The sequence below is a fragment of the Artibeus jamaicensis genome, unplaced genomic scaffold (genome assembly GCF_021234435.1).
Source record: "Artibeus jamaicensis isolate MK-2021 breed Jamaican fruit bat unplaced genomic scaffold, CSHL_Jam_final scaffold_1964, whole genome shotgun sequence".
Classification (NCBI taxonomy): Eukaryota; Metazoa; Chordata; class Mammalia; order Chiroptera; family Phyllostomidae; genus Artibeus; species Artibeus jamaicensis.
Genome location: NW_026522030.1, coordinates 32503567 through 32515751, shown reverse-complemented (window position 1 = coordinate 32515751; position 12185 = coordinate 32503567). Strand labels below are relative to the sequence as shown.

Genomic DNA, 12185 nt, shown 5'->3' with positions numbered 1-12185 from the left:
TCTGGGGACACACTCCTGACTGACCTGACATCTCTGTGCAAGGGTCAGGGGCTATGAATAGAAATCTCTCTGCCTCAAGGAGTTCAGACTCTATCCAATTTACTCTGACTCCCTGTATTGAAAGCCCACTGCAGTAGCCCAGAACACCTAGATGGTCTGTTCCACAGCATGGGCCACTCCTTATACCGCTGTAATTGTTCACGTTTAACCCCAGTCATCAGCAGTCATTTTAGAGATGTTCTTTTATGCCAGAGAGAGATGCTCTAGTATTATGACTGGCCTGGGGTGAGGAGGCTTTAATAGACACATGTGACTTCCAGCCAAGACGGAGGTGTAGGTAGACACACTGTGCCACCTCACACAACCAAAATAAGGACGACAACAATTTAGAAACAAAATAATAACCAGAACTGACAGAAGGTGGACAACCAAGGAGATAAAATAGACACATTTATCCAGACCGGTAGATGGGACGGATTTGGTCAGCCAGGCGGAGAGGGGTCAAGGCATAAAAATTGGTGGCACCAGGTGCATAAGGCACCCCGGTGTGCAAGACAGCAGCAGGGGGACCCTGGGCACAAAGGTGGTGGCTGGTAGAGCCCAGGGACAGGGTGGCAACAGGCAGACCCAGCGGCGATTGTGAAGTGAGGCACTGCATGCAAGGCAGCTTGGCTGACTGGTCGGTCCCACATTCACGTGAAGATAAACCAGGAGACACTGGGAAGCGAGACAGACTGTGCAACCCAGGGTCCCAGCGCCAGGAAATAAAGCCTCAAAACACTGATTGAAAACACCTGTGGGGGTTGAGGCACAGGGAGAGACTCCCAGCCTCATAGGAGAGTTTGTGGAAGAGACTCACAGGGTCCTAGAATGCACACAAACCCACCCATATGGGAATCAGCACCAGAAAGGCCCAGTTTGCCTGGGTGAAGCAACAGAAAGGACTGAAATCCAACAGAGAGCAGAGCAAGCACCACTGTTCCCTCTCTAAGCCCACCCCCCACATACAGCGTCACAACCCAGCCACTGGGTTGCCCTGCCCTGGTGAACACCTAAGGCTCCACCCCTCACTACATAACAGGTGGGACAAGACAAAAAAAAATGGCCCAAATGGAAGAACAGATCAAAGCTCCACAGCAAATACAACTAAGCAACAAGGAGATAGCCAACTTACCAGATGCACAGTTCAAAGCACTGGGGATCAGGATGCTCACAGAACTGGTTGACTTTGGTCACAAATTAGATGCAAAAATGAAGGTTACACTAAGTGAAATGAAGGAAAATGCACAGAGAACCAAGAGTGATGGGAAGAAAATTGGAACTCAAACAGTGGAGTGAACCAGAAGAAAGAAAAGAAAGAACTAAACAGAAAAGAATGAAGAAACAAGAATTCAAAACAATGAGGAGAGGCTTAGGAACCTTCAGGACATATTTAAACATTTCAACATCTGAATTATAGGGGTACCAGAAGGGGAAGAGGAATAGCAATAACTGGAAAACTTATTGGGACAAATAATAAAGGAGAACTTCCCCAATCTGGCAAAGGAAGTAGACTTCCAGGAAATCCAGGAAGCTCAGAGAGTCCCAAGGAAGTTGGACCCGGGGAGGAACATACCAAGACACATCATAATTACATTACCCAAGATTAGAATGAAGGAGAGAGTTCTAGAAGCAGCAAGAGATAAGGGGACAGTCACCTACAAAGGAGTCCCCATCAGACTGTCAGCGGATTTCTCAAAAGAGACCTTGCAGGCAAGAAGGGGCTGGAAAGAAATATTCCACTCATGAAAGGCAAGAACCTACATCCAAGATTTCTCTATCCAGCAAAGCTTTTATTTAGAATGGAAGGACAGATAAAGTGCTTCTCGGATAAGGTCAAGTTCAAGGTGTTCATCACCACCAAACCCTTCTTATATGAAATGTTAAAGGGACTTATCTAAGAGAAAGACCAAAAACGTGAACAGTAAAGTGACAGCAAACTCAGTTATTAACAACCACACCTATAACAAAAACAAACTAAGCAAACAACTAGAACAGGAACAGAACCACAGAAATGGAGATCACGTGGAGGGTTAGCAACAGGGGAGTGGGAGGAGGAGAGAAGGGGAGAAGGTACAGAGAATAAGTAGCATGGATGGTAGGTAGAAAATAGACAGGAGGGAGGGCAAGAATAGTATGGGAAATGTAGAAGCTAAAGAACTTATGACACATGGACATGAACTAAAGGGGAGGAATGTGGGTGGGAGAGGGTGTGAAGGGGGAAAATGGGACAACTATAATAGCATAATCAATAAAATATATTTTAAAAAAAAGAAACACATGACCTCTGGGTGTTCTTCCTTCGATGAGCCTTTTTGTTTAGGATTCATCACAACTTTGAAAAAGGGACTTTAGCTTTTCTAGTGTGCATATAGGTACATGAGCAAACATTTCTATCATTTCTATGATGTCCAGTTTTATGCAAGATTTTTCTCTCTGGTTAATGTGTGACTTCTTATTAAGCTACTAGATACTCAGTTAGAGATATAGAATTTTCTATCCCAAGTAAATGGTAAAATCATTCCCATGTATAGTGAGTGGTTCCTAGCTCCAAACTGAATTTATAATTGCTTATTATTTCTTCCCACTTATATATTATTAAAATGCAAATTAAAGATTTTTGGAGCAAAATTTTGTTTTGTTGCATAAGAGTTTAGTTTAAGAGCATCTGGGTTGAGCCCATCTCCAGCATGCACATTGAACCTATCTCAGGTTTTCTGTCTTGGAAAGATTGTTTTTAGGTTAGCAAATAGAATGAATTTTTCTCATTCTGTATTTATATAGCTATTTATTAACATGAAGTTGCAGTACCAATTTCAGGATCTCCTATAGAATTTATCAAATGGAAAAAGTGGTGAGGGTGGTCAAGATGGTGGCATAAGCAGGCATGGCTCACCTCTTTGCACAACCACATCAAAATTACATCTAAAATATAGAACAGCTGTCGCTCAGAACTGAAATCGAGTTGAATGGGAGTCTGACAACTACAAAATCAAGTTGAATGGAAGTCTGACAACTATGGAATTAAAGAAACCATCCAGACTGGTAGGAGAAGCACAGAGGCAGAACTGGCTGGTCCCACACCCACACGTGGTAAATAAAATTCAGGAGGGATCTCTCAGGAGCGAGGAGTCCCAGCCCCATACCAGGCCCTGCAGCCCAAGGTTTCAGTGACAGGAAGATAAGTCCCCACAACTTCTGGCTGCAAAAACCAGTGAGAATTGAGTCAGTGGAAAAAACTTCTGGAGCCCCAAGCAATTCCTCTTAACCCAAACATGGACTCACCTACTCAGATTCACTCCTTCTGAACTCCGGCACTGGGGTAGCAGCTTGAAAGGCACCAGTGACATACAGAGAGGAAGTGAAGTAGCTGGCATCTAGGCAAGCCACTGTCTCTTTTCTAAACCTTCACCCCACACAGCATGTAAGCTAGCGCCATATCTGAGATTCCAGCAACCTGGCTAATACTGTTTGACCTACCTTGGAGATCCCCAGAAACTCTGTCCCACCCAACTTAGGGGCCCATGCAAGCTGCTTTTCCATATGAATGGTTGGTCTTAGCTCATGCTTCACAGCTTCCTAAATCCTATCCAACAAGCAATAGCAGGCCTCAGTGAGCCCCTAGGCCCAACGCTAGCAGCAGCCAGCCCAGATTCACAGGTTGGCTTCAAGTCTCCAAGCCCAGCACAAGTAGCAGCCATCTCAGATTGCTTTATAGCTCAGGCAGGGTGGCCCTGGGCAAAACACAGGTGGGTGCTGACCTTGGCCTCTACCACCCAGGAAACCCAAGTGCCCACACACCCAGCAGACAGCTACAGACCTCCTCAGAGCATTACCACCCTGCCCCTGCACGGCTGATCCTCCACTGAGGTCAGTAGTTTATGGTCAGGTCACAGCCAGTCCTTGCAGCTGACTGGCCTGGGTAATTCCCTCCCATTGATCTGCCAACAGCAACCAAGGCTCAACTACAAGAAGAGGGTATACTCAGCCCACACAAAGGGTGAACCTCTAGTCCCGAGCTTGAGTGATAAGGGAGGCTGTGCCACTGGGCCCTACAAAACATCTACCTATTTTAGGCTATGCTACCTAGACGCAGAGTCAAAGCAGCTCTGCCTAATACATATTAACACAGGAGGCCACCAAAATTAGGTGACAAACATGGCCCAAATGAAAGAACAGATCACAACTCCCAAAAAAGAGCTAAATGAAATGGAGATAAGCAATGTATCAGATGCAGAGCTCAAAACACTGGTTATAAGGATGCTCAAGGAACTTAGGACCTCAGAAACATAAAAAAGATCCAGTCAGAAATGAAGGATTCACTAATTGAAATAAAGAATAGTTTACAGGGCAACAACAGTAGAATGGATGAAACCGAGTATCAAATCAATGATTTGGAACATAAGAAACCAAAAAACAACCAATCAGAACAAGAAGGGGAAAAAGAATCAAAAAATGATAATAGTATAAGCAGCCTCTGGGATAACTTCAAGATGTCGAACATTTCCTTCATAGTAGTGCCAGAAGGAGAAGAGAAAAAGCAAGAAATTGGAAATCTATTTTTAAAAATAGTGAAAGAAAACTTCCCTAATTTGATGAATAAAAGAGACATGCAAGTCCTGGAAGCACGGAGTCCCCAACAAGATGGATGTAAAGAAGCCCAATGCAAGACACATCATAATTAAAATGCCAAAGGTTAAAGATGAAGAGAGAGTCTTAAAAGCAGACAGAGAAAAGAAGTTAGCTACCTACAAGGGAGTTCCCATAAGACTGTCAGCTGATTTCTCAAAGGAAACCTTGCAGGCTAGAAGAGACTGGCAAGAAATATTCAAAGTCATGACAAGCAGGAACTTACAGCCCAGATTGCTCTACCCAGCAAAGATATCATTTCTATATCTTTGAAGGGCTGATAAAGAGCTTCCCAAGCAAGAAAAAACTAAAGGAGTTCATCATCACCAAACCATTATTATATGAATTGTTAAAGGGACTTGTTTAACAAAAAGAAGATCAAAACTATGAACAATAAAATGGCAAAAAATATATTCTATCAACAATCAAATCTAAAAAACAAACTAAGCAAACAAGAACAGAGACAGAATCATGGATATGGAGAGCATTTTGATGGTTGCTAGACAGGGGAGGTATGGGGGAATGGGAGAAGGTGAAGGTGTTAAGAAGTACAAATAGGTAGTTACAGAATAGTCCTGGGGGTGTAAAGTACAGTATTGGAACTGGTGTAGGCAAAGAACTTATACACATGACCCACGGACTTGAACTATGGTGGGGGATTGCCTGAGGAAGTGAGGGGTGCTGGGTGGAGGGGGGAAAGGGAGGAAAATGAGGACAACTGCAGTAGCATAATCAGTAAAATATAAAGGGAAAATAAGTGGTAGGGCAGACAAGAATGACAGCCCAAACATGGAAGTCTCTGATGTAACTTGTGGCTGAGGTTCAAAGGAGATAAAATCACACAGTAAGTGAAAAAGAAAGAGATGGGTTGCCCAGCAAGGGTATCCTCGGTGTACTTACAGGGCACTTCAGAAATGGCAGAAAGGGAAGTCATCAATTCTGAGGCATCACTCTTCAAAGCACTAACCAGGGTAAATGTTTAGAATTAAAATAATTTTAAATTAAATGAACCGGGCCTTAGGGTGATTGATGGACTGAATTTCCTGTGATGTCCTTCTGTTCCATGCCCCATGTATACACTGGAGAGATGCTATAGGGAAAAGGGGTTCTCTTTTGCCTGGCTTCCTACAGGCGGTGAGATAAGTCATCAGTTGTAGGCAGTCATTTCATTTCTACTTAATGCCTACCATTTGGAATTCTGTGATCGAATGGCATCCAGATTCTGAAAAGAAGAGTCACTAACAAGTGAGTCCAAAGAAAAGCTGGCAGAGGGCAAACCACGTGCACACCCATGTGCTGGTCCAGTGCAAATGTCAGAAAACTGTGTGGCACAAAATAACATCTGTTGAGTTTTAAACGTCAGGGTCCTAATCTCCTGGAAATGAACAGGAAGGCAGCATTATTGAATGGCTCAAAAACACAGGATTTGGATTCAGAATGTAGTTTTGAGACATAACTGACATGTAACCCATTAGTTTCAGAAGAACAACATAATGATTCAAGATTTGTATAAATTCAAAAGCAATCAACACAATCAGTCTAGTTAACATCCATCACCTCACAGTGGAAACATTGTTTCATGTGTTAAGGACTTTTAAAGTGTATTCTTTTAGCAACTTCAGAACATGAAATACAGGATTATTAACTTAGTCACCGTGCTATACATTACACTTCCATGACTTACTACTGTCACTGGATGCTGTGCCTTTGACCCCCTTCACCAAGTTCCCCCACCCCCTATTCCTTGCTTCTGGCAACCAGCAACCAGTTCTCTGTGTCTGTGAGCATCTTATGTGTGTGTGTGTTGTTGTTTTTTTTAATTCCACATATAAGTGAGATCATTGGGTCTTTGTCTTTCTCTATCTAACTTATTTCTCTTAGCAGAATGCCCTTGAAGTCCATCCATGCTGTCACAAATGGCAAGGTTTCCTTTTTGTGGCTGAGTAATATTCCACCATGAGTATATGTGTGTGTGTATGTACATACATATAATATATGTTACATTATATATATGATTAGGGACCATGTGTGTGTGTGTGTGTGTGTGTGTATATATATATCCCACAGCTAATTTATTCATATTTCAGTGGAAACTTAGGTCACTTCCATGTTTTGGCTATTGTAAATAATGCTGCAATGAACATGAGAGTGTACATATCTTTTTTATTTAGTATTTTAATTTTTTTTGGATAAATACCCAAAAGTGGAATTGCTGGACCATATAGTAGTTCTATTTTTAATTTTTTGAGGAACCTCCACACTGTTTTCCATAGTGGTTGCACCAATTTCCATTCCAACCAACAATGAACAAGGATTCCCTTTTTCTCCACATCTTTGCCAACACTTGTTATTTCTTGTCTTTTTGCTAACAGTCATTCTAATGGGTCAGGTGATATCACATTGTGGTTTTCATTTCCATTTCACTGTTGACTAGTGACAATATATGGTAGCAACAGAATTGTTGCTCATTTCTGTGCTGCCCTCTTTTTGGGGGTTAAGTGATTTGTCAGGTTAAAAGGGCCTTCAGATAAAGACTCAATCACAGTAAGAGTCATGTGGACCACTTCTGTGAAAATCACATTGCTAGCTCTGCACAGGGCTAATTGAGCTCTTAATGCCCTCCCCCACCCCACCCCAGGGATGTTAAATCAGTAAGTCAGTCTACTACAAAAAACAGGACAAATGTCCCTCAAACTAGGGTGGGGAGAAGCCTGCCACTTTGCATCATTGGGTGGACAATTATTTGTATACCATCTATATATTTACATCTACATCTGTCTTCTATCTACTCACCTGTGTGCCAATCTAGTTCCCTCTGCAGCAAGACTTAGCAGCTCATTAGCCATGAGTACCATCATAGAAACCAAGCGGTCCCTCCTTGTGCTACTCTCTGAGAGCCACTGTGAGTGAAGGAAACAGAGGCTGGGAGGTGGGCACACAGAACTGGTACTCCAAGGAGCCTGGGCAAGTTAGCTAACTCAGCAACAGATTTTCTCCGTGTGTTTATTTTGTATCCTGCAACTTTACTGAATTTGTTGATTAGTTCTATACGTCTTTTGGTGGAATCTGTAGTGTTTTATATTCATGGGTACAGAAAGTAAGTTTATAGTTTGTATGGAAAGCAATTAATTAATAAGTAATAATACCAGAATAATTCTACCCCTGTGTGGTATGGCTCAGTTGGTTGGAGTGTTGTCCTGTAAACCAGAAGGTCAAGGGTTTGATTCCCCATCAAGGCACATACCTAGATTGTGAGTTCATTCCCTGGTCAGGGCACATACAAGAGGCAACCAGTGGATGCTTCTCTCTCACATCAGTGTCTCTCTCCTTCCCACCTCCTCTCTCTAAAATCAATAAGCATATCCTCTGGTGCGGATTCAAAAAGAACTAACTCCGTGGTTCATGTACTCACAACTGTAAACTTATTTTTGCCCACCCCTGTATATATCGTGTCATCTGCAAATAGTGACAGTTTTACTTTTTCCTTTTTGAGTTTGATATCTTTTATTTATTTATTTATTTATTTATTTATTTATTTATTTATTTTATTTATTTTTTTTTACTAACTGCTCTGGCTAGGACTTCCAGTTCTATGTTGACTAAAAGTTGCAAGTGTGGACATCCTCACTCTGTTCCTAATCTTAAAGGGAAAGCTTTTAGTTATTTACCATTGAGTATGATGTTAGCTGTCATATGGCCTCCTATTATGTTGAGGTACATTCGCTCTATATTTACTTTATTGAGAGTTTTCATCAAAAGTAGATGTTAACTTTTGTCAACTGCTCTGTCTGCATCTATTGAAGTAATCATGATTTTTCTTCTTCATTTGGTTAAGGTGGTAGATGACACTGATTTGCAGATGTTGAATCATCCTGGCATCCCTGGAATAAATCCCACTCAATCATGATCCTTTTAATGTTGTTGATTTGGGATTACTAATGATTTTGTGGAGGATTTTGCATCTCTATTAGGAATATTAGCCTGTAATCTTCTTTTCTTGCCGCTGCTCTTGTCTGATTTGGGGATCAAGGTAATGTCGGCCTCATAAAGTGAGCTTCGAGATGTTCCCTCCCTTCCCTTTGCTGTTTTGGGGGAATTGTTTAAGGAGGACTGGTATTAATGTTTCTTTAAATGTTCGATAGGATTTACCAGTGAAGCCATTTGGTCCTGGACTTTGTTAGAAGATTTTTGATTGTTGATTCAATCTCACCACCAGTAACTGGTCAGTCAGAAATTCTGTTTCTTAATGATTCAGTCTTGGCATGGTGTATGTTTCCAGGAGTGTATCCACTTCTTTTGTTATCTAATTTGTTGGCATATAGTTGTTTGTAGTAGTCTTTTATGATCCTTTGCAAAATTTTTTGGTACAGCATTTCCTCTTTTATTTCTTATTTTACTTACTTGATTTCTCTCTCATTTCTCCTTAGCGAGTCTAACAAAAGACTTGTCAGTTCTGTTTATAGTCCTAGGGGACATGTAAGTGTAAGCCCTGGTGGCCACTAGAGCCTGGCGACCTGGAGGTGTCCCCTGGGTGGAAGCCACAAGTATTTCAGTGCCAGACAAGAGTGTAAAGTCCCTTCTTAAAAACACCAGTGAGCTTGAGAGAGACAGAGGGAGAACGCAAACATGGGTTCTGCTGGCCTCCAACTTCGGAGATGATTTTGGGAGGCCTCTAGCTGTGTGTTAAATGAGATGCCTGCCCCTCAAGAGGTGCTTTAAGATGAGAAAGCTTTCACAGAAAGTCTAGGTGCTTTCCAGTCGCTGCCTCTGTGGTAGGCCCTGGCATGGGGAGTCAGCTGGAACCCTTAAGAGCTGCTTCTCAGTTTACTGTAACCTTATGGGAGTCATGTACAGGAGTCTATTCACTTTCAAAGCCAGATACTTTGTGGGGCTCATCTCTCAAGCGCTGGTCTTAAAAGGTGGAATGGCCAATGAGGTTTTTAAATCTTTCGTTCCTCGGGGAAAAGCTTAGGGTTTTGAATCCCCTACAGATTTTCTCGCCTCACCACAGGTGAGGTTTATGGTGAGATTGAATCTCAGCCTCTCCTACCTATGTGGATATGGGTTTTTTCTTGTTTGTCTGAAGTTTAGGGGCCACTTGGCTAGTTCTGAGGTTTCTTTCATAGGAAATTATTCCATGTGTAGCTGTCAATTTGGTGTGTCTGAGGGGACATAGGTCAAGATTTGTACATTGCCATCATAAACTGGAGTCCCCAATGGGCTTTAATGTCAGTCTGTCCTCTTACTACCCTTAGCAAGGTGATCAACTTCTGTGTCTCAGCTTCCTCATTATTTTTTAATTAATTTTATTTAGTTATTTTTCAAGTACAGTTTTTTGTCTATTTTCCCCATCCCAGCCTCCCCCGCCCCTTGCTCCCCACCTCCCTCTCATTTCCCACCCCCCTTAGTTCTCATCCCTGTGTCCTTCCTATTTGTTCCTCCAAATCCCTCCCCCTTTTTCCCCTTAACTTCCCTCTCCTCTCCCCTCTAGTCACTGTCCCCTTGTTCTCTATTGCAGTGCCTTTATTTTGTTTTTTTTCTGCTTGCTTGTTTGTTTTGTTGTTTAGCTTCCTGTTAAAGGTGAGATCATATGGTATTTGTCTTTCAGCACCTGGCCTATTTCACTCAGCATAATGCTTTCCAGTTCCATCCATGTTGTTGCAAAAGGTAGTAGCTCCTTCTTTCTCTCTGCAGCATAGAATTCCATTGTGTATATGTACCACAATTTTTTGATCCATTCATTTACATGAAGAGATGCTCAATATCAATAGCTATCAGAGAGATGCAAATTAAAACCACAATGAGATACCACTTTACACCAGTCAGGATGGCTATCATAAACAAAGCAACAAACAACAAATGTTGGAAAGGTTGTGGGGAAAAGGGGTTTTTAGTTCCTCATCATTATTTACAGCAACTATATTGGGAGTGCAGGTACCTACCTCCCAGTTGTTGTGAACAATGGGATAAAACTTAGCAAATAGTAAGTACTTAAAATGGTAAGCATCAGTGAGATGGTGATGCAGACGATGAGAGCGGAATTAGGGGAGCCCCGAGGCTCACCACTGTCCTGCTGCGGCAGAGCCCTGACACTGAACCACACCTGTGTTCTCTGTACCAGGCCACTGTGAGGACGGTCCTAAGGGAAGTTCCTTCTGCCAGCATCTATGTTTTTAATGGTTTTTTAAATCAACTTTTGCTTATGGTTGATTCTTCATTATGTGAATCTCATTAAGCTTAATGGCCTGGAGTAGTTTGTTTTGGGTTTTGTTTGTTTGTTGCATTAAAGACTTTAATTTGATAAATCTGAGAAATGAATAAGTAGGGACTAAACTAAAGCACAGTGTTCCTTGTGACCATACCATCCAAACGAGGTCAAACACCTGTGTCATGGGTCGAAGCACCCTTGACCAGAAACTGTTGTGTCACAACTGTTCAGCAGGACATGCTGCAGTGTTGGGAGTGGCCTGCATCCGTGCTGTGCATTGTGGCGGCCACTCACTACATCTGGGTCTTGAGCACTTGAAATGTAGTGAGTGTGACTGGGAAACTGAATTTTCCTGTTTCAGTTCATTTAAATTTAAATAGCCATGGTGTCTGGTGGCTGTCATTGAACAGCACAGGTCTGTAGGATAATATCAATAGTGATATATTCTTGAGATTGAATGACTGCTTCAGAAGTCATGGAACCAAGTACCAATAGGTTATTTGTTGGGGTTTTTTGGGGGTTTTTTTTGGTATTTTTATTGATAAATCAGATAATACCAAAAAATTTAATTCAAATAAGACCTTGATAACAAGAAAAACAAAGCTCCCTGTGAAATTCTGGGATTCTTTTAAATATCCATAATTCGAAATTCAGCCCAGTAATCTGAGGTGTGTTTTGTTCTTAGTCTACCTCTAAAGGCTCATTAAATCAAGACCTAGCCTGTAGTGGGTGCTCAGTAAATGCACAGGGCGTAGATTAAACAGTAAACTCATCAAACAGGGAAATGTGTGTTTCTAGCCCTGTACCTGATGTAATGATCCATGTGACTCTGTTTCCCACAAATCTTCTACCAATGCTGCTGCTTAGGTGAAAAGGAATTAAGGAAATTATAAGGCTAACAAGTGCATGTTTTGCTCATGCCGTGGTTTCACTCTTGCTTCTCCAGGGAAACTGAAAGAATGGTCTCTGGTACTGTACGGCACCTCTGTGCAGCCCTACTCACCCACCAACGAGTTTCCTAAAGTGGAGCGTGTCCGCTACAGCCGCGTCGAAGACCCCACCGATGACTACGGTGCAGAGGATTACGCAGGTGAGCTGGCTGCCAGCAGGGGCAGACTAGGGAAGGAACATCCATGCGTCATCCCACCATGCAGAGATAAACTTGTCCCCATATTCCGATGTATGTTCTTCCTCTGTTCTGTCCCTCCAAATATTTGTGTATGCATATTCATATATTCAAATATCCATGTTTTTCTTCAAAGCTAAACCACACTGTATGTAGAGCTTTCATATCCTTTTTTTCCCTTAA

General features: G+C 42.1%; 1 protein-coding gene across 4 annotated transcripts in view; it reads left to right on the top strand.

The window, feature by feature from the left end:
• Positions 1 to 12185, top strand: part of PCSK5 (proprotein convertase subtilisin/kexin type 5) — a 419085-nt gene that overhangs the window by 252786 nt on the left and 154114 nt on the right. For all 4 annotated transcript variants that reach the window (XM_053656428.1, XM_053656427.1, XM_053656429.1 and 1 more), the window contains one exon: positions 11823 to 11966. In XM_053656428.1, coding sequence (XP_053512403.1) covers positions 11823 to 11966 — 144 coding nt within the window. The remainder of the gene's footprint in view (positions 1 to 11822; positions 11967 to 12185) is intronic.